Below are 22,815 nucleotides of genomic sequence, written 5' to 3' on the forward strand. Positions count from 1 at the left end.
ATGGTTAAACGCCAAAAAATTTGCTAAAATGTAGTGTTTGCAGTGTGGAAGCAGTTTTAAATGACCATTTTTATTAACTTTTTTTAACGACGTAGTTTCTAAAGGCCATGCCACACTGTCAATTTCTCGCTTCCAACACCTTCAATCATGTTATGACGTCATCGTAAACATCACTAGCGTTGCCGTGGTTGACAAGTTGGATGACTTGAGTTTCTATCAAATATTTCGCATATCGGACAGGTTAAAATATGTTTGATGTTGGATGCAATCAGCCGTTCAAATGGGGCCTATCGACAACGGATATGATATCCGTTTCCGTCAAAACGAATCTTTGAAATGGCGAAGAACTCATGGGATATTAAAGAGGTTATAAATGTGAAACAAAAAGTAATGGTTGTATGAATGTCTAATGTGTGGCTAAGAGTACGTGGGGCTGCGTAATCTTAGACCTCCGAGTGATGATTTACAGAACTGCCACTAGGTGCCAGTTCGGACCCATTTCTTCAGTACCAATCCAAAATACGTAAACTTATGTTAGGTATATTAAAACTCTTAACGTTTGAAGTTATAAATATTGAATACAGAAGTAGTAGAAGTGTGTTTAACCTTGTGACATCCAGGCAAATTGGTGAGAGCCGATGGCAATATGGCGCGATCTTCTGAGTTTCCTATCCTTCCACGTGGCGAGTCCATCCACTCGGTGCTCGGACTACTTGCTCAATGAAACAACACCGCAACACAGTGGATTGTCACCACAGCCACTGCAGGCCTCGTGGTCCGTGTGCCAGAGCCGAGCATCGAACCAGGGCCTGTGAGGAGTCCCGCAGCCTCTTACAATGGCTTGTAATCTTTATGCATTTGTCAGTAAAAGTAGCAGTTTTGAGTAAGCAAAACCCAAAAGAACGAATTTCTCTCATAAGAAAGCATGTATTGGGTGTCAAGTGCGTATTTTAATCCAAAAGATTAGTGTGTATTGCATTTTAATCTTAAAGTAAGGGAAGTTCTTTAAAATTTGCCTTTTGTGTTCCAGTTATTATATTTTATTAGATATATATCACGCTTTTGAATTTAATCATTAAAATTGGTCTTGGAGTTATGATTGTAAAAAAAAAAAAAAACAAGTTTTGCTTACTTCAATTAAAAAGTATTTGTGGTTCACACAAAAAATAACATTTTAAAAAACTAAACTTGCTTGAAGATCAAGATGGGTACATGAAGCTTCCTGTTTTAATACATTCTTTCTTATGGGTTGAAGGAATTTGTTTAGGATCTGCGTTCTTTCTTCAACTTAAACTGACCAGTACAGCTAAATTACAAGTCATTGTTATGCATTCAATACATACAAAGCTACTAAATAAAAGGAAAAATCTTAATTTGTAGTCCATGTTTCAAAAAGTGATGGAATTACGAATCATATTCAATTATTTACAGAATTCCCATTTGACACCAGTTGAATGGAACAATAGTTTCAGACGTGCGGAGTTTGTCATGGTTCTTGAAGAAACCTGCACTTAAACATTTCTTTGTCGTTAACCAGATGGCAGTTGTTCTTGTTTCGTCTGCATGAGCATGGTTCACCATGAAGGCATGCACAGTGGCAGGCAAACAGCACAAGACACGTGACGTCACGGCGGAGCTCGACGGTCGATACAGCTCCCTCCCCTCCACTCCCGGCGCAGGACGAGAGCTCGAGGGTTGGCGGAGGTCGCGGGTTCGATCAGGCGGCGCAGAGCTGACCTCGACAAGCGCCGCAGTGTTGCGCCCCGAGGAAGTGGCAACACCGCCTCGCTCTGCGAGACTCCTACCTCCATGCAGACACAAACAAGAATGTAAACAAAATGCGCTCGCTGGCCGGAGAGTAAATGGGAGCGACGGAAATAGCGGGCCAGTTGGACGACAGTCAAGAGCGGGACCTTGGAAACAGCAGTGACCGAGGGCAGTAGCGCCATGGGGTCGGGCGTAGCGCGCGAGATACGACAGGCCCGGGTGCTGCACTGGAGCTACGTGGGGCTGGAGGATATCCCGGAGCGACTGAGGACGGAGGGCGAGCAGGTGCGGGAAATATACCTCAAGGACAACAAGCTGTCCAGACTGGTGAGTCCTCGCTTCTCTCTCTCCACTACACTCACTAGCCCTGTCCTCTCTAGCAAGCCTCTGTTTCACTACACTCACTAGCCCCTATCCTCTATAGGAAGTCTTTCATTCACTACAATCACTAGCCCTATCCTCTATAGCAAGCCTCTCCTTCAATACACTGTCTAGTCCTGTCCTCTATAGCAAGCCTCTCCTTCACTACACTGACTAGCCCCTATCCTATCTAGCAAGCCTCTCCTTCACTACACTCACTACCCCTGTCCTCTCTAGCAATTCTCTCCTTCACTACACTGACTAGCCCTATCCTCTAGCAAGCCTCTCCTCCATTACTCTAACTAGTCCCTATCCTCTCTGGCAAGACTCTTTTTCACTACACTGACTAGCTTTGTCCTCTCTAGCAAGCCACTCCTTCACTACATTGACTAGCCCTATCCTCTCTGGCAAGCCTCTCCATCACTACATTGACAAGCACTGTCCTATCTGGCAAACCTCTCCTTTACTACACTCACTAGCCCTGTCCTCTCTGGCAAGCCTCTCCTTCACTACACTGACTAGCCCTATCCTCTCTTGCAAGCCTCTCCTCCACTACACTGACTATCCCTATCCTCTCTGGCAAGCCTCTCCATCACTACATTGACAAGCACTGTCCTATCTGGCAAACCTCTCCTTTACTACACTCACTAGCCCTGTCCTCTCTGGCAAGCCTCTCCTCACTACATTGACTAGCTTAGTCCTCTCTAGCAAGCCTCTCCTTCACTACATTGATTAGCACTGTCCTCTCTAGCAAGCCTCTCCTTCACTACACTGACTAGCCCTATCCTCTTTAACAAGTCTCTCCTCCACTACTCTGACTTGTCCCTATCCTTTCTAGCAAGCCTCTCCTTCATTACATTGACTAGCACTGTCCTCTCTAGCAAGCCTCTCATTCACTACACTCACTACCACTGTCCTCTCTGGCAAGCCTCTCCTTCACTACACTGACAAGCTCTATCCTCTCTAGCAAGCCTCTCCTTTACTACACTGACTAACCCCGTCCTCTCTAGCAAGCCTCTCTTTCACTACACCTACTAGCACTATCCTTGCAAGCCTCACCTTCACTACACTCACTAGCCCTGTCCTCTCTAGTAAGCCTCTCCTTTACTACACTCACTACCCCTGTCCTTTTTGGCAAGCCTCACCTTCACTACAATGACTAGCTGTATCCTCTCTAGCAAGCCTCTCCTTCACTACACTGTCTAGCCCTATCCTCTCTAGCAAGCCTCTCCTTCACTACACTCACTACCCCTGTACTCTCTGGCAAGACTCTCCTTTACTACACTGACTAGCCCTGTCCTCTCTAGCAAGCCTCTCCTTCACTACACTGACTAGTCCTCTCATCTCTGGCAAGCCTCTCATTCACTACACTGACTAGCCCTGTCCTCTACCTAGCCTCTCCGCCACTACTCTGACTAGACCTTATCCTCTCTAGCAAGCCTCTCCTTTACTACATTGACTAGCCCTGTCCTCTACCTAGCCTCTCCTCCACTACTCTGACTAGACCTTATCCTCTCTAGCTAGCCTCTCCTTCACTACATTGACTAGCCATGTCCTCTACCTAGCCTCTCCTGCACTACTCTGACTAGTCCCTATCCTCTCTAGCAAGCCTCTCCTCCACTACACTGACTAGCCCTATTCTCTCTGGCAAGCCTCTTTATCACTACATTGACAAGCACTGTCCTCTCTGGCAAACCTCTCCTTTACTACACTCACTAGCCCTGTCCTCTCTGGCAAGCCTCTCCTTCACTACACTGACTAGCCCTATCCTCTCTTGCAAGCCTCTCCTCCACTACACTGACTAGCCCTATCCTCTCTAGCAAGCCTCTCCTTCACTACACTCACTAGCACTGTCCTCTCTAGCAAGCCTCTCCTCACTACATTGACTAGCTTAGTCCTCTCCAGCTAGGCCTCTCCTTCACTACATTGATTAGCACTGTCCTCTCTAGCAAGCCTCTCCTTCACTACACTGACTAGCCCTATCCTCTCTAACAAGCCTCTCCTCCACTACTCTGACTTGTCCCTATCCTTTCTAGCAAGCCTCTCCTTCACTACATTGACTAGCACTGTCCTCTCTAGCAAGCCTCTCCTTCACTACACTCACTACCCCTGTCCTCTCTGGCAAGCCTCTCCTTCACTACACTGACTAGCCCTATCCTCTCTAGCAAGCCTCTCGTTCACTGCACTGACTAGCCCCGTCCTCTCTAGCAAGCCTCTCCTTCACTACACCTACTAGCACTGTCCTCTCTGGCAAGCCTCTCCTTCACTACACTCACTAGCCCTGTCCTCTCTGGCAAGCCTCTCCTTCATTACACTGACTAGCCCTGTAATCTCTGGCAAGCCTCTCCTTCACTACACTGACTAGCCCTATCCTCTCTAGCAAGCCTCTCCTTCACTACACTGACTAGCCCTATCCTCTCTAGCAAGCCTCTCCTTCACTACACTCACTACCCCTGTCCTCTCTGGCAAGACTCTCCTTTACTACACTGACTAGCCCTGTCCTCTCTAGCAAGCCTCTCCTTCACTACACTGACTAGCCCTGTAATCTCTGGCAAGCCTCTCATTCACTACACTGACTAGCCCTGTCCTCTACCTAGCCACTCCGCCACTACTCTGACTAGACCTTATCCTCTCTAGCAAGCCTCTCCTTCACTACATTGACTAGCCCTGTCCTCTACCTAGCCTCTCCTCCACTACTCTGACTAGACCTTATCCTCTCTAGCTAGCCTCTCCTTCACTACATTGACTAGCCATGACCTCTACCTAGCCTCTCCTGCACTACTCTGACTAGTCCCTATCCTCTCTAGCAAGCCTCTCCTTTACTTCAATGACTAGTCCCTATCCTATCAAGCAAGCCTCTCCCCCACTATTCAGACTAGTCCCTATCCTCTCTGGCAAGCCTCTCCTTCACTACACTGACTAGCCCTATCCTCTCTAGCAAGCTTCTCCTTTACTTCAATGACTAGTCCCTATCCTATCTAGCAAGCCTCACCTGCATTACTCTGACTAGTCCCTATCCTCTCTGGCAAGCCTCTCCATCACTACACTGACTAGCCCTGTCCTCTCTGGCAAGCCTCTCCTTCACTACATTCACTACCTTTGTCCTCTCTGGCAAGCCTCTCCTTCACTACACTGACTAGCCCTTTCCTCTCTAGCAAGCTTCTCCTTTACTTCAATGACTAGTCCCTATCCTATCTAGCAAGCCTCACCTGCATTACTCTGACTAGTCCCTATCCTCTCTAGCAAGCCTCTCCTTCACTACACTGACTAGCCCTGTCCTCTCTGGCAAGCCTCTCCTTCACTACATTCACTACCTTTGTCCTCTCTGGCAAGCCTCTCCTTCACTACACTGACTAGCCCTATCCTCTCTAGCAAGCCTCTCCTTCACTTCAATAACTATCCGTATCCTCTCTAGCAAGCCTCTCCTTCACTTCTTGACTAGACCTTATCCTCTCTGCTAAGCCTCTCCTTCACTACATTGACTAGCCCTGTCCTCTACCTAGCCTCTACTCCACTACTCTGACTAGTCCCTATCCTCTCTAGCAAGCTTCACCTTTACTTCAATGACTAGTCCCTATCCTATCTAGCAAGCCTCTCCTCCACTGCTCTGACTAGCCCTGTCCTCTCTAGCAAGCCTCACCTTCACTACACTGACTAGCCCTGTCCTCTCTAGCAAGACTCTCCTTCACTACACTCACTACCCCTGTCCTCTCTGGCAAGAGTCTCCTTCACTACACTGACTAGCCCTATCCTCTCTAGCAAGCCTCTCCTTCACTACACTCACTAGCCCTATCCTCTCTAGCAAGCCTCTCCTTCACTTCAATAACTATCCGTATCCTCTCTAGCAAGCCTCTCCTTCACTTCTTGACTAGACCTTATCCTCTCTGCTAAGCCTCTCCTTCACTACATTGACTAGCCCTGTCCTCTACCTAGCCTCTACTCCACTACTCTGACTAGTCCCTATCCTCTCTAGCAAGCTTCACCTTTACTTCAATGACTAGTCCCTATCCTATCTAGCAAGCCTCTCCTCCACTACTCTGACTAGCCCTGTCCTCTCTAGCAAGCCTCACCTTCACTACACTGACTAGCCCTGTCCTCTCTAGCAAGACTCTCCTTCACTACACTCACTACCCCTGTCCTCTCTGGCAAGAGTCTCCTTCACTACACTGACTAGCCCTATCCTCTCTAGCAAGCCTCTCCTTCACTACACTCACTAGCCCTATCCTCTCTAGCAAGCTTCTCCTTCACTACACTGACTAGCCCTGTCCTCTCTAGCAAGCCTCTCCTTCACTACGATGACTAGACCTTATCCTCTCTAGCAAGCCTCTACTTTACTTCAATGACTAGTCCCTATCCTATCTAGTAAGCCTCTCCTTCACTACACTGACTAGCCCTATCCTCTCTAGCAAGCCTCTCCTTCACTACACTCACTATCCCTATCCTCTCTAGCAAGCCTCTCCTTCACTTCACTGACTAGACCTTATCCTCTCTGCTAAGCCTCTCCTTCACTACATTGACTAGCCCTGTCCTCTACCTAGCCTCTACTCCACTACACTGACTAGCCCTATCCTCTCTAGCAAGCCTCTCCTTTACTTAAATGACTAGTCCCTATCCTCTCTGGCAAGCCTCTCCTTCACTACACTGACTAGCTCTGTCCTCTCTAGCAAGCCTCTCCTTCACTACACTCACTAGCCCTGTCCTCTCTAGCAAGCCTCTCCTTCACTACACTCACTAGCCCTATCCTCTCTAGAAAGCCTCTTTTTCACTTCTATGACTATCCCTATCCTCTCTAACAAGCCTCTCCTTCACTTCACTGACTAGACCTTACCCTCTCTAGAAAGCCTCTTCTTCACTACATTGACTAGCTCTGTCCTCTACCTAGCCTCTCTTCCACTACTCTGACTAGTCCCTATCCTCTCTAGCAAGCCTCTCCTTTACTTCAATGACTAGTCCCTATCCTTTTTAGCAAGCCTCTCTTCCACTACTCTGACTAGTCCCTATCCTCTCTAGCAAGCCTCTCCTTTACTTCAATGACTATCCCTATCCCTCTAGCAAGCCTCTCTTTCAGTTCACTGACTAGACCGTATCCTCTCTAGCAAGCCTCTCCTTCACTACATTGACTAGCCCCTGTCCTCTCTGGCAAGCCTCTCCTTCACTACATTGACTAGCCCTGTCCTCTCTAGCAAGCCTTTCTTACTGTTCACTGACTAGCCCCTATCCTCTCTAGCAGGCCTCTCCTTCACTTCACTGACTAGACCTTATCCTCTCTAGCAAGCCTCTCCTTCACTACATTGACTAGCCCTGTCCTCTACCTAGCCTCTCCTCCACTACTCTGACTAGTCCCTATCCTCTCTAGCAAGCCTCTCCTTCACTTCTCTGACTGCAGGGAACTTCATAATTTCTCTCCTCCTTTGATGACATCACCTTCACTTCACTTACTGCAGCAGGTTCACTAGTCTCTCTACTCTCTAGATATCTTCTCCTTCACTTCACCGACAACAGCGGGTATTACTAGTCTCTCTCCTCTCTGACATGCCTTTCTTTTACTTCACCGACTGCAAGAGCCTAACTTGTCTCTATTCTCTCTAGCAGAACTTTCCTTCCATTCACTGACTGCAGCTGTGTTACTAGCCTCTCTCCTTTCAAGCTTGTGTTTCTATCAATTAACCGATTGCAACAGCCTTAACTATTCTCTATCCATGCTAGCTGGCCTTCCTTCACTTCACCCATTTTAACAGCCTTAACTAACATTTTTCCTATTTTTCTGGCCTTCCCTTCATTTACTTGACTATTGCGAGCTTCAATAGCGTTTGTTTTCTCTTACTGACCTCTCCTTCACTTCACTGACACAGCAGTATCACTAATTTCTCTCGTCTCTAGCAAGCCTATCTCTCTCACTTCACTGACATCAGCTGCTCTAGCAAAGATTATATTTAGCAAGACTTTCCTTCACTTCAACGACTTCACTATCCTCTCCACTATGTTTCCTTCACTTCACCACTTGTAACAACCTTAACTATCCTCTGTCCTCTTTAGCAGGTCTCTCCTTATCTTTACTAACTGTAGCGAGCTTTACTACCCTCTCTCCTCCCAAACAGTCTTCTCCTCCACTTCAATGAATGTAGCAAGGTTCACTAGCGTAATTCCAATCTAGAAGGCTTTTCTTTCACTTTACCGACTTCAATAACCTCGCTGCTATTGTAAAGCCTATCTAGCTTTGGAACATTGGGATAGATGGCCAGAACCTGGCAAGGACTGGGGCTTACGTGAATGGAGTAATTTAGGTGAGCAAGGTAAAAGGTATCAGGTACACAGACATTTTATTCAAACAATATTAATTCAAAATTAATATTACGTTAACATTTATGATAATTTTAAGTTTAAACAATGCAAGGTTGAATACATAAAACAAGAACAAATTCAATATTAATTCAAAATTAATATTACGTTAACATTTCTGATAATGTTAAGCTTAAACAATGCAATGTTGAATACATAAAGTGAGAACAATTTCTGACAAAACGAGTTAATGGGTAAGCCGGCTACACAGTAAGCGATCCAATCAACGATCGTCAAAAAGAGGCATAATTTCCACGAATGAAGTTATATTACAAAAAAATGAATTTACAAAACTACTGCAAAGTGCAAATACAAGAAAGAAAGAAGTTACATTATTTCCCCTGAGGTCGCACACGCACGAAGATTAACTAGAAGCTCTCGGACTACATGCTAGTGAATTAACAAGTCAGCTAATGCTGACAACCAAGCCTGACAAAGTCAACCAGTAGAAGAAGGCCCTCAACATGGCTGCAGCTGAATTTATAAACTCGCGCCGCAGTGCGCGCATGCGCATATTGAAAGGGTGGGGGAACGAGTACAAATTGAACAAACACTAGGAGGGGGGGAAAAGGAGGGAGAAGGATGAGGGGAGCGGAGTGCCGGAGGCCCGCGATCACGCGCGCAGTTCAAACGGAGCGGACCTAACCACTAAACTATCTTTAGTTCAGTTCACTGCCTATCAATCTTAACAATAATCTCTCCTCTCTAACAGGCCTCTCCTTCACTTCACTGACAGCAGCGAGCTTCACTAACCTTTTTCCTCCATAGCAAACCTCTCCTCAACTTCAATAAATGTAGCAGGCTTCACTAGCGTAATTCCTTTCATGAAGGCCTTTCCTTCACTTCACTAGCCTCTCTCCGCTCTTACCGTCACTTCACTGCCTGCAACAACCTTATCAGCCTCTGTCCTCCATAGCAGGCTTCTTCTTCACTTTATGACAGCCCTCTCTAGGTGGCCGTAGAAGATGTTCATCTTGGTCCTAGAAACAGCGACCAGTAACAGTGTTCGACTGGGTGACCTAGGCCGTGAGGACATCTCGCTGGCCGGGGCAAGGCCTGTTTTCGCCATCCCGCGGCCACGAGGCGAACTAACATTCCCTCTAGCGGCCGCAATCTCACCTCTCGCTAGTTCTCCTTTAGCCCGACAGAGCGCGAATCAGTTGGTCCCATAAGGGCCAGGCTTACGCTAGTCCCCCTCGCGGGACTTTTGCGTACTAACCCCGAGTAGGTTCCACCTGTTCCCCGACAGAGCGCACTGCTTTCCGATGCCCCTCAAGTTAGGCCACTAGCCACCTTCGTTATTTTCTTTTGGTCGGCACGACCTCCAGCCAATCAGAGACTAGTTCACCCACTCCCTAGGCCTCCGGGCTCGTACACAATTTCTTAATTACATGCATCCTGTTGCATTTGTGGATTTATCCACCTGTCGTCACCGTGGTCGCATCTCTCCGGTGCTTATTGCCCACGACTTTATTCGGAAGCAGTCTCGCCGCGACTAAATTAAGGGATGTGATCCCAAGTTTTTATTTTATTTTCTAGTCTGCTAGTCGTTTTAGGTCGGATTACTAGGTAACCTCGCTAGCATGACTCGCGCGTGGCTACCACGAGCACCCGTGCAGCTTCCGGGGAGTGAGTTTCTTCATTCCACCCCCTGAATGGTAAGTGGCAAATTCAACGCCCTTTTGCCTATTGTTGGCTCTCTAGTTAACTTTTGCCCTAACTTCTCGAGTCTTGTTGTTTCGCTCTTTAATTTCTACTCTTGACCACTGGACCTCCATTTTCGTTGGGGTTCCAGTGACGGAGCAAGAGCGCAGGGTTTCCTCCGGCTCAAGCCCATCCCGGAATTCAAATAAATGTATGCCTTTCCCTCTGGATGCTACGAGTATCTCCCGCTTCTAGTCACCGCCAGTGAACAGTCAACGATCAGATATTGTTAAATCAAATTATATATAGTCCCGCACTGGTTGGGCTAACAAATATTTCAACTTTAATGAAATTCTTTATGTTAGTTCTTTTGTAAAAGCTTGATTATGTCAAAGGTGATTGTTAAATGTGGAAGATGGCCTGACCGAATGAAATCGGAACCCTGAGATGAAACATCTACAGATTGCTTTGTAAGCACATGAGTACGAACATGCTAGTAACTAAGTTAGTTATAAACTTTTTTTAAATTTATACATACTGTGATCAGTCAGTGAGTGACTACCACACTACTTAAGTCCACCTTTTCCTGCCCTTGTGGGTATGCCACTGCAGTGCCTCTAATATCACGCTTCATTAGTTCGCCTCTGCCTCGTTTTATGCGTCTGCCCCTTCCGCGCCCTAAATAAAATAAAAATACCTACTGTATTGAAGTTTTGAAAACTATCTTATAAAACAACAAATTTATTTACATTAAGAATAATGGCAATAATTATAAATCAATATATGCTATAATGTATTCAACGATGTTCGGTTTTAAGAATATTTATCTATTTGTATTACATATTTGCCTATGTTAAGGCGGGAAGAAAGCATTAATAATTTGAACAAAAATAATATAAATAATGTACTAAAATTTTGAAAACCCATTTTCGATTAACGGCCACATATGACTGCTGTTAAAAAAATATATGCTACTGACGTCGTACCGACCATGGCCGTTAAGCCCGTGCTCCGCACCGCCAGTACCGTATCCCGTTTTCGGAGCGCGCCCCTGGCCCAGCGAGCGCCCCGGGCGTGACCCCAATTAACTGAATTAAACAACAGGACACGAGACCCCGGGGGCTCGACTACGGAAAACAATTCCCAAACGAGGCACTAAGACAAAGTTAATTAATAACAAGCAGTGAGCAAGTGCGTCGTAGAGACTCCGTGCGTACTCAGCAATGAGTCTGACATTAGTTTCTCTACTTAAATACTAACATGAAATATTGTGCTGCGAAAATCGATATCTATGGCCAAAAAAATTTAAAAATTAAATTTAAATAAGGCTTTGATGTACAAATGGATCTATGTACCAAATTTCACAGCACTAGACGTCTCTGTCTTTGTGCTATTCGAAAGCTATATAAACTCTCGCCTTTATTATATAGATTGGAATCTACTCCTGGGAGAATGTATTGTCTCTCTGACTGACCACTGGTTTGGACGGAGTGATTTCCCTCGATACCTACTCCTTTTTGAGAGGTGTGAATATCTTTATGAATTTGACCACCTGAACTTTCCTCGTATATCGGTCGTTGCCATATGACTAACTTTAATAATAACCACCCTCTACAGCCAAGACTTTACCAGGATAGAGATTTCGATCATGTGTCACGATGACCCAGTATCCAGGTTTACATCACACACTTTGATCCACTCACAGATTTCAATGCATACAAAGCAGTTTAAGGATCGGAACACAGGATTTTCGGAGTTATTCCTGAAAACATCTTGATGTAATCTGAGTTTTCCTATGAAGCTTTTCCTGAAATTTATTTGATGGTTTCGTTAACTTTCAGGTTATCTTGCTTCTTAACCACATTTTCTGTTAATCCCGGTTGTTGTACTGTAATTATATAGTCTTACTTGCCTGGGATCAAAGTACTAATTATATGTCAATTCGTTTTATAATTTTATACAGTAGCTTGAACAATAGATACTGAATGCCTTTTTAAAAAAATATATATACGGAAAAGGTGTAGGTACTTATGCTAACATTATTTCCAATGTCTTGTTTATCTGCAGAGTTACAGTTATATGTTTAACACTATCTTGTCTTCTAGAGCTTGACGCCACTCCCGCTGCCTGTTTTTAGCTTTTATTTAATTATTAATAATGTGAAATATCTCAGGGGTTTTACGGGGGTTCGGCCTCGTGGCTGCAGGCAGGAGCGCGTCTCGGAGTTTGAAAAAACGTTCAGAAATTACCTGGGCTGTTTAGGCCACCCAGGACGCCTTGTAAATGAATGGAAAACGGCTTACAGGACACTGCACTTTATTCAGTATCAATACACTCATACGCCCCGAGACTGGCCGCGTCCGTTGTCGGACCGCTAAGACACGCGTATCTCTAAACGTGACGGTTCGCGCGACCAAGATAGATTGCAAAGTTATATCAACAAGCTGAAACAGTGGCTTCTCGTCCCTATGAAAGGTTTAGCATGTAAATGAATGGCTGTTGCCGCAACTTAGGCCGGCACGTAAATACGCAGACAAGATTCTATGTTCAGGATAGTTTGCAGTCTAGCCTGCTACGAAATATTAACGTCTCTAACAATGACGTGGGTACGCCGACTGAAGACGTACACGTAAAAGTTCCTACAAATAAAAGTTAGTCACTTAAAATACACGTTACACTTTGCACTATAAAACGGAGAAAGTTACAAGACGAAAGTTAGTCAGTGCTATTCTCAACACTTATTACGGAGGATCTACAACGATAACGATTAATTGGCTAATCAGCCGAAAACTGCGTACCACTACTACGCGGTCCTTAAACTGGACATGGATTTACGTATGAAAAGTAAAGTTCCCTGGTGGGAAGAATTTAATAAATTAAGAGCCACACGAAATATCGTGCGACTGGGTTGGGGTCGGCGCCGAGTTAATTAAAAGATTTACGAAAACTTACACTATTGCTGAAATGTTGAAGAGATGCTAAAGTTGATGACCCGACGTTCGCGGAGCGCCCGACCCCTTCGAGCCCCCGACGGTAACTGAGCGCGAGACCGCCCTGCGGCCTCGCGCCTAACCACGTGAAACGCGGGAAAACCGACCCGGCCAGTTTTGGACTTAAAGACAAGTTACAAAATATATGCTTATAAAACAATTAGACATAATTTCCCTTACATGAATCCTCTTTTAAATTGTTATTAATTTAGTTGTTTTAACTTGACAAATAATTATATATAATTAGTTAGGCGCATTGCCACACCCGGCCGGGCGCTGACGTCGCTTAGGTGTTCGTCGCGGCGCACTTTCATACACTCACGCTCGGGCGTGTTCGATGCACTTAGGGCAAGTGTTGTTGTGGCATAACGACTTTTGCAGACCAGAGGGAGCACCGGCGGTTGGCGTCAAGCTGTCTTGATTATGTACATTCTTTCTTTTGAATCACCTAAAGCAAAATTTTATTTCTTCTTTCTTGCTGTTCTGTTATCATCCAGATTATTTGAAATTTGGTTCTATTTTTTTTGTCTATGAATATTCCAAAAATGTCTATCTTCTTTCTTTTGGCTTAGTTGTTTTTTTTTTTTATTAACAAGCCTAAGCCAACATAATTTATTGACTTCCTAGTTCTTATAACATCTGCTGTCTAATTTTTTCATCCATTCTTCTTGAACAATTATTCTGTGCATGAATTCTATGCGTGTTTTACTCATCTCTTATCTTTAAAGAGTTTCATATCCTCATAGTCAGTCCAATAATTAGTCTTTTCTTCTACCTCTTCATCCTCTTCAGACCAAATCTTCTAATTCCATTATTTTCTAGTTTCTTGCTAGAATATAATCTTCTTGATAATTCTTTATTCACCGTATTCCTCGTCTTCTTATTTATTATTACCAGCTTCTTGCTATCGTGTTAAGCCATTCTTCAACATGTCTTCTGTATCCAGGGCCGCAACTAGGGGGGAGCAAGCGGGGCATACACCCCGGGCGCAAAGCTGTGGGGGCGCCGAAATCGCTTGCATTGTAATTCCTACTACAACTGGTAACAGGTAAAAAGTTTTTTTACTTGCATGCCAGGAATTTCTAATATGATTTACAATATAACGTCTCAACATATTTATTTTAAAATACTCTGAGAAAAATGTTAAGTTCATCATTAACATAAAAAATTGTAAAGGGAGAAGTTATAAAGTTTTAATGCGTGTTCTATACGAATACAGTACAATGTTGTCAGAGAGGGTGGTACCACTGGCTGTGAGGAAGCAGTGGCGATGGAATAGTGAATGCCTTAAAATCCCGGTTTCAGGCTCTTCAAGCAATTAATGACAAGTTTAGCTTTTTAAATGGGAATAACATCTACAAAATAGAAGTTAAAGATTTGAAGACTGCAGCCAAATGGTTGTCTGAAACATACAAAGATGACATCAATGGAGAAGAAATAGTTCAAGAAATGGAAAGTTTTAAACATCACGCCTTGGCAGTTGATGACACTATGAAAACAGCATCTGCAGCGACCATCTTGAAACTCATTCACGAACACAGAATTGAAGAAAGATATCCAAACCTCACCACAGCCCTTAAGATATTTCTTACTCTTCCTGTAACAGTTTCTTCAGGCGAAAGAAGTTTCAGCAAATTGAAAATTAAAAAAAAAAATATTTAAGAAATAGTATGAGGCAAGACAGACTGTCGAATTTGAGCATTATTTCCATAGAACACAAGAGAGCATCCTCTATTTACTATGATGATATCATCAAAATCTTTGCTGCAAAAAGGTCTCGCAATTAGAATTTGAATCATTATTATTATACGGACTACTTTATGGACATAGTGGGTTCATGCATGGAAGTTACAGTAGCACAGAAACTGTTACATGTAGGTATGAAAAATGCTTAAATAGCACCATTTTTCCGTGGGAGGCCCCCGGACCCCCGCTTTATTGGTGTGGTATGTGCAAAAAAAGAGGGGGGGGGGGGCGCATGAATCCATTCATGCCCCAGGTGCCAGAGACTCTAGTTGCGGCCCTGTCTGTATCTTATTCGATACTGTTGTAGTCTTCGTGTTAAGTTTCTTTATTCATTTCATATAGTCTCTCTCAAGATTTACATGTTATAGAATTAGGCATTTTCTTTTCTCTTCATCCTCTTCAGGCCTATCTTTGGTCTTCTAAATTTTCTTATTCTACATGCCTTTGATTGTGCCACTTATCAAATTCTACCAACTTCTTCCCCTTTTAATTTTCATTTTCTTCCAGACCCTGCATGCAAGTTTATTTTCCATGATGTTGGCCACGTCTTCATAAGTGAAACTTAATATATGTATATTCTTATACATACCTGTTACGAATATCTTCAGTTGTAGCTCATTCCAATATGACATGGCTTAAGTGTCTTCTTCCTGACATATAACACAATAAGGGGAGTCAAATAAACCAAAGGAGTGTAGGTAACTTGCATTTAAAGTTTCCATGACAAATTAAATACTGACTGCTATATAGTGATACATTTCGAACCATTTGTTCTTAATTCTTTATCGTACATTACGTAGGAAAATATGCATATGCCTTCCTTTACCTGAGTTATTCTGATGGTCATGGCAGATTGTTAAAGTTGAAATGACAGTTGTAATGTCCAGCAGTGACGGTGGCAAGGGACGTGCTCACAGACTTTAGCTAGTATCGATAGTAACAGTTGAAATGCACATCAGTAGCTAGTATCGAGAGTCACAGTTGGAATGCACAGCAGTGACTGTGGCAAGGGACGTGCTCACAGACTGTGGCTAGTATGGAGAGTCAGGGAGGGTGGTGTTGCAGCCACCGTGGTTGGGCTCGCTCAGCAACCTCACCAACCTGTACCTGCACGGCAATGAGCTGACGGCCCTGCCCGAGGAGCTGGGAGAACTGCAGCTGCTCTCGTGGCTGGATGTGGACTCGAACCAGCTGAGCAGCCTGCCCTGCTCGCTGTGGCAGCTGCGACACCTCGCCGCCCTCGTCGTGTCGAACAACAGACTGAGCGAGCTGCCACCAGGTGAGGCCCGCTCCACCACCGCCACCGCCACGTTCTGCTGTCTTGGGAGTTCTGGCCATGCAAATACTTGTAGTACACCAGACAGTTATCGGGGTAAGGTCTACAACATCTAACATCCCATGTGTATCAATTCAGATGGTACAGTGTTTTTATGAATGTCCGGACTAAACTAATGCAAGTTACAAGTTGTGTGTAATTTTAAACTTAGTTACCATAGGCTTCATTATTTTACAGCTCGTTAAAAGCGAAGTTATCAGAAACTGAAACATATTGTGGCACATATTAGAGTTAAATAGTTTATCGCTAAATGGTTTATGGCTACCATAGTTCTAAATTGAATTCGGAGAACGGTTGGAAACCAAAATCAAGATGATCATATTGGGACTAATCAAATTACTAAACATATTGGCATATTGACGTCGTCCGGCCGAAGGCCGCCTTAAGCCCGACCTGCAACCGCCAGCATCTGACCCTGCTGACGGAACGCACCCCTAGCCAAACCAACCCGAGTCAGGCAAGCCTCCCAACTCTAAGGTAAAACTGTTGCCACAGCACTTAACCACCATACCGCTTGACCCCCACACCTAATTATTAGATGCCAATCACCAGTGATTTTTATATAATTTCCCAACCCCGTCTGGGGAAAGTGCGACGCAGGAGTGCCCGGATCACTTCCGCGGGAACGTGTTGATCTATGAGCGTGAGTGTTCCGCTTGCAGCCTTCCGCCTTAATCAAGTGTAGTGTTATGTCTACCAAATTAAGCCTCCACATTTTTACGCATAAGCAATCACTAGAGTAGTCAACTAGTGACGAACAGTCTCTAGCGTGACTTTGGATTTTCAAACATAATTTTACGTAAATTTCATTAGCATAATTATTATAGGCCTTCTGTCGCCTAATTTGCCTATAACTAATTATTAATAGAATTTGTGTACAATCATAACTTACTCATGTTTCATATTTTTCGAATAACTGCACTTTAGGAACCTTGGCGCGAGAGAGTGGTCACCCCCTCCCTCGCGACAGGGCCAGACGCCAGTACCGCGCGACTCGCGAACCGGGGCGGACCTAGTGTTCCACGGGGAGCTACATTTTTGTCGTCACTGAACTGTGCATTCTGGTAATTATTAACTCATCGTCCTAACCCTTTTTCTTAACTATACCCCCCGCATCCTTTTACGGTGCAGGGCTTAACCCGGCCGCTTAATGTCTCGCTCACATGTGACTTAGATCCACAGTGTACTCACTTCACGGCACGGTCCGACTCCCGAGGACTCAGAACTTTATTTAATGTGTCAGGTACACGAGTGCCGATATCAACCGCGTAGCAGACTTTTTCGCTAAATTTAATTTGGACCATGGCTCACACAGGTGAGCCCGGCCTACAATTGGCTTGTAATTTACGGGATTGGCCGCCTCCAATCGCCGCCCCAACCGAGACTGGCATTAGGGTATCACGTAGGAAACAGTGCCATTCAACCTACGTAGTTTTACAGTGTAATGTGTCGTGTAACTTCCTGTGTAAGGTATCGTGTAACTTCGTATGTAATTGCAAACATTCGTACAGTGCAGGCTGCGCGCTGCGCAATTAAAAGACATCTAAGAAAATCTGTGTACATTATTTGTAGTAAGTACCGCCAACGATCCTAGTAGACCATGCAAGGAGCGAAACACCCACACCCACATCATGGTTAGAGCAGCTAGCCTGGCGCCCACCCGGAGAAACACCTAAAGCCATATATCTGCTGGGACACATGCCCAGTCTGGAGCACGAGACTCTGGGAGATGGCATTATAATTAGTACTTTGATCCCAGGCAAGTAAGATTATATAATTTTAAAAGACTGATTTCTACATGTACTTTATGTACAAAAATGTTGTGAGTACTTACATAAGTAAGGAAAATACATAGTGTGTGTTTAATATAGCCAAGAGATGCATGTATGACAAAAAATATAAACATAATATATAAGAATATGGTGGATGTGGTTAGGAACTTGATAGCGAGAAGCTGCAGTAAAAGAGTTGTGTTGCAGATGTGGGCCGCCTGTCAGCGCTGGAGTATCTGGACATGTCCCACAATGCCCTGCGCGAGCTGCCCGATGCGCTGGGCCGGTGTCGGAGGCTACACGAGCTGACGGTGGACGGCAACCCCCTGGTGACACTGCCGGGTTCCCTGACAGGGTTGCCCAGCCTGCGGGTTCTCACCGCCATGGACTGTCACCTGACCCACCTGCCCGCGCTGCAGTTCACATCGCGCCCCATGCTGCGTCTGGACCACAACACTGCACTCACCTACCTGCCAGCGCACGTGCTGCAGCACACTCGTGATGTGCACTACATCAGGTACACTCTGCTGACCTGGTGGCCATGCGCCACACTTCCCCGCCCACCACACTCACCTACCTGTCAGCGCATGTACTGCAGCACATGCATGATGTGCACTACATCAGGTACACTCTGCTGACCTGGTGGCCATGCGCCACTCTTCCTTGCCCACTGCGCTCACCTAACTGCCAGCGCAAGTGCTGCAGCACACGAATGATGTGCACTACAGAATATACCGGCTAGTCTCCTGTGGAGTGCTGATGTATGTGGACATCTCTCGATAGCATTGTGTTTAATTCATTTTGCAGGCACAAAAAATATGAAAACTTTAATGATCTTTTAACAGAATTTTGTCATATGCCAAAGACCATATTTTCAGAGAATTAATATTTTAAACATTGGTCTGTTTGCTATGTTAGTAAAACAGTAATTTAAATTTCACTATTCTTTACATCGCACCACTAGATGTCATCGCTGCTACTCGTCTCTCGCGCTTGAGTGATATTGATATAGAGCTGTCTATTCTCTTTGAATGTATTTGCCACTTAAGCGCCCCTTCCGCTCTGTGGAAGGGGAAGTTCGTCAACAAAGACACTTTTTTTAATATGAGATTATTGAATTTTATTTTTTTGGATGGCTGTAATAGTATAGGTACATAAATTACAAGTACTACCCACCATTGTGGGATTACACCCTGTGAAATCACATCCACCCATGGGACCGATTGGAGTTGGCCAATCCCATAAGTTTGTAAATGGGTATAACTGTGGATCGGGATATGTTACCATACTCTAGGATGTTGTTGCCTTCTTGCAGACATATTCATGACTAATTAATTAAAACACATCGTTCACTGCAGTCGGCCAGTTCCATAAGCCAGTAAGCTCACGGCATGATCATGTGTAGAATTGAAGCTTTAACTGTCGGTTCAGGCCCTGCGCCGCAAAATGACCTGGAGATGCTTGGGGAGTGATCAATAAAAGATTAGGTGCGATGAATTATAAATAATCAGGAGTTGTCAGCTTTCAAAGTTGTAGGCTCAGGCCCTGGGCCACAGTTTGATACATTGGCCGGGAAGTTATGGTGCCAGGGGCGAGACAGTGTCACTTCGTACCAAAACATTATAAAAAAGGTAAATAGAGAAGCATTATTTTTAAATAATATTATATGGCACACTAGCATTAATAAAAACACAGTTAATTTAAGTTATTTTTAAATTACCTTTTAAAATTGCTTTAAACAATAATTAATACAAACTTTAAAAAAATTGACTCAGGCTAGTGGCTACTCTCAAGTTTGGGAGGCTTGCTGTTTTTACCACTGTGGGCAGAAACGGTGAATTTCACTATTGAGGCGGGCTTCAGCTGTAAGGAAATACGTTATTAGTACAAATCAACTTTCCCTCATTCTATACCATTTTTCATAAGTTTACATCACCAGGCAGAGCCATGACCAGTTAGTTAGTACAGGGTCGACTAAGTGAGCATGAACACAGTGTGTCTTGTGACCCGCAGACATGCAGAGTACTACATCCTGGCGGCCAAGAAGCTACTGACCGAGCCCGTGGACTGCACCAGGTCAACAGGCTTAGTGCTGCGCGCGGGCCAGCGCACCCTAGCCATGCCGTCCGCCTTGTGGCACGTGCACAGGCCACACGCGCGGCTCGTGGTGTCCCTGTACGAGCTGGCGTTGCGAGCATCTCACCCCGTGGCAGCACGGCACGTGGCATCGCTTCTGCCCACAAGTCTGCGCGAGGAACTACGCCGTGGGCCCACCGCGCACTGCTCTCGTCACGAGTGCCACGCGCCCATCTACCACTACGCCACTCTCTGGGCGGTCGAGGAGCCTCACATCATCGCTGCTCTGTTCTTCTGCTCGCACCGCTGCTGCACGGCCTGCCGCGAGCCGTGCGAGGCGTCCCTCGTCTCGGTGGACTGGAGCTAGCACTGCACCACTCCTCGGTCCACAATAACCAACACATGTCTGCAAGATATGACAACATGGAAATGTGTCAAACTGGATACATAGTTCTCAATAGTAGTACCAATGTACATTGTATATATCTTGCTGCCAGTAGTATTTCTAAACAAATCATTTGATGAACAGTGTTCATAAATAAATAATGATCTGGGCACTAATGGCACTTCTTATGAGAACTGTCAAATATGAAAAGTTACAAGAGACATGCTGTATCAGTGTCATATACATAAAAAATATCAATTTTTCTATTAAATAGTGCCATATTTCAACCTGTTTAAAAGTTAAAATGTGGAGTTGACATAATATGTTGTTTTTTTGCTCATAGTGTGCACTAAGTGATGAGCATTCACGACAGTGTAGGGTTAGCGGGCACACACTGAAAATACTAGATACATAACTTTTAAAAGTTTTTCAAAATAAACTTTTCAACTTTTCAACTTGAGAAATTTGTAAACAGACAGAACCATTCTCAACAGAAAAAGTTCTTAGCAATGGCGTATGTCCAAAAACTTACATCAAGTCATGCACTCCCATTGCACAAATCTTTTAAAGATAACAGAACCATTCTCAACTTAAGAAAATCGAAACAAGGTTAATTACTTCAAGGAATTTCATGTCAATTTCCAATGTGACTTGTTCGAAGAGTTACTGTATATCTGCAATCTGTACACTCAGTCGGTAGCTAATTCGTCCAAGTAGCCTGACCGTTTACAATGGTTGAAGTACCACTGCACTCCCACGGACCAAATGTGGACGATCTTGTTGGAAGAGATGAGACTCGACCATCTTTGTCAGAGCAAGGAATAAGGAAAATGTACATATTATCACTTTGTTGAGAATAAACTTTACATTTGTTCCAACCAAGGAATTGTGATTTCTTTAAACACTACATGTAAATTTCATTTAGCAAACACACACACACAGTGCTGCTGCCATATGGGCTGTCTCGTGGTTGAAGTAGGCTGATAGTGGTGCCCGATGAGTTCTCAGTGGGGTTCAGGGAATTTTGCTGGACACAAGAGTAGTTCATTGCTAATGAAATAAAGTAGCTCTGAATAGGTTATAATTTATTACAAAAATAGATATCACTTTAAATGGTGCTGCCACAGCACTGAGTCCAGGTTGTGTCGGTACCAGAACACATCTCTAAGTACTTACAATATGAAAGTGTTATGGTTACGACTAGAGCAGGGGTGCGACAGTGAAAATGAGTTCCCGTTATGCTGTGGGGAGGTACGCATAGTATGGTACGAGGCTGCAGTCTTACTGATGCTTAACGTTTGTGTTGAAGAACATGGCAAACACTATGAAGACGAAAGAATATGGAATATTAAACATAACACAATACATTTACGTCCCTCGGCCTATGGTCCCTAATTCCCTGTGGTGAATTATCCTGATTTGCCCGCATAGCTCTCGTCGGAGAGGGAGTGGAATTCAGTCCAACGTGGCCGGGACCGGAAAATAAGGGACCAGGAGGGAACTTTGCGTAGGTGGAAGGAATGGTAGATGGTAACAAGGATAATACGATGCTGTCCATTTTCACGAGCTCCTTTATTCAGTGAAGAATCCTGTCGCAGCCTGGCCGGCACGTCACGAAACGAGCGTCCTCCTCTGCCGCGACCCTGACTCCCGGAAACAAACACTTGGAGACAAAATGAGAACCAGCATAACAGTGAATGCGGTCCCGTAGCGAATCGTACCGGTTACGAAAGTTCAGCGTTGCTTCGTAGCACATACGCGACTCGTGACGTATGCGTAGACGACTCTATAACGATACATACAGATTAAGAAAGTAGGAAGGTCCAGACGTGCACTGCGTGCGTCTCGAGCGGAGTGAATGGCGAAGTTACGAAGACGCGATCTTGTTAACGAGGTTTATCGCGAGGAATCCTGTCACAGCCTGGAAGACCACGTCGGTAGACGAACGTTTCATCCACGCTGCGACCCGGACCCCGTGTTACGTCTCGCGGAACGGAACGAAGCAGGTCTGCCCCGTGTGACTCCCAGCAGAAAACTGTCTCACACTCCGCGCTCCGCTGCCCGCCCGCGCGGGCTGCGGATGGAAGGAAGGGGAAACGGACGGCAGGGAAGACGCGACTCGCGCGGCGGGCCAGGCTTGCCGATCTACATGATAATGACACATCATAAGAACTTAAAAATATATACAGAAATCCCGAAAGCAAAGTATTAAAAAAAAGGACATTATAAATTATTAATCAAAATGTAGACACTCGTGAATATTTACAATGGAACATAGTGACCATAAGTATAGGATATTAGAAGTTATTTACAAGACAAAAGATTGCCTTTGGACATTCCAGGGCGCACGCGGGTGCGTCTCTGTTCGCAGACACTGCATTAGGTTGCACTAGTAATGCA

At 44.8% G+C, this 22,815-nt stretch overlaps 1 protein-coding gene across 2 annotated transcripts; it reads left to right on the top strand.

The window, feature by feature from the left end:
• The first annotated feature begins 1,666 nt into the window (after window positions 1-1,666).
• On the top strand, window positions 1,667-21,293 carry LOC134530940 (leucine-rich repeat-containing protein 28-like). Of its 2 annotated transcripts, none has more exons than XM_063366269.1 (4): window positions 1,667-2,094; window positions 15,912-16,125; window positions 18,162-18,471; window positions 19,968-21,293. In XM_063366269.1, the coding sequence occupies exons 1-4, from the start codon at window positions 1,948-1,950 to the stop codon at window positions 20,395-20,397; spliced, it is 1,101 nt and encodes a 366-aa protein (XP_063222339.1). In that variant the 5' UTR covers window positions 1,667-1,947; the 3' UTR covers window positions 20,398-21,293. The 2 variants fall into 2 exon arrangements, with proteins under 2 accessions (XP_063222339.1, XP_063222348.1); XM_063366278.1 differs by having other exon boundaries at window positions 1,748-2,052.
• The last annotated feature ends 1,522 nt before the right edge of the window (window positions 21,294-22,815 follow it).

This window comes from Bacillus rossius, chromosome 1 (genome assembly GCF_032445375.1).
Source record: "Bacillus rossius redtenbacheri isolate Brsri chromosome 1, Brsri_v3, whole genome shotgun sequence".
Taxonomy (NCBI): domain Eukaryota; kingdom Metazoa; phylum Arthropoda; class Insecta; order Phasmatodea; family Bacillidae; genus Bacillus; species Bacillus rossius.

Coding starts and splice junctions, on each gene's coding strand:
- LOC134530940 (XM_063366269.1), top strand. CDS start 1,948: ATGGGGTCGGGCGTAGCGCGCGAGATACGACAGGCCCGGGTGCTGCAC. Junction 2,095..15,911: donor ACAACAAGCTGTCCAGACTG/GTGAGTCCTCGC, acceptor GTGGTGTTGCAG/CCACCGTGGTTGGGCTCGCT. Junction 18,472..19,967: donor CGTGATGTGCACTACATCAG/GTACACTCTGCT, acceptor TGTGACCCGCAG/ACATGCAGAGTACTACATCC.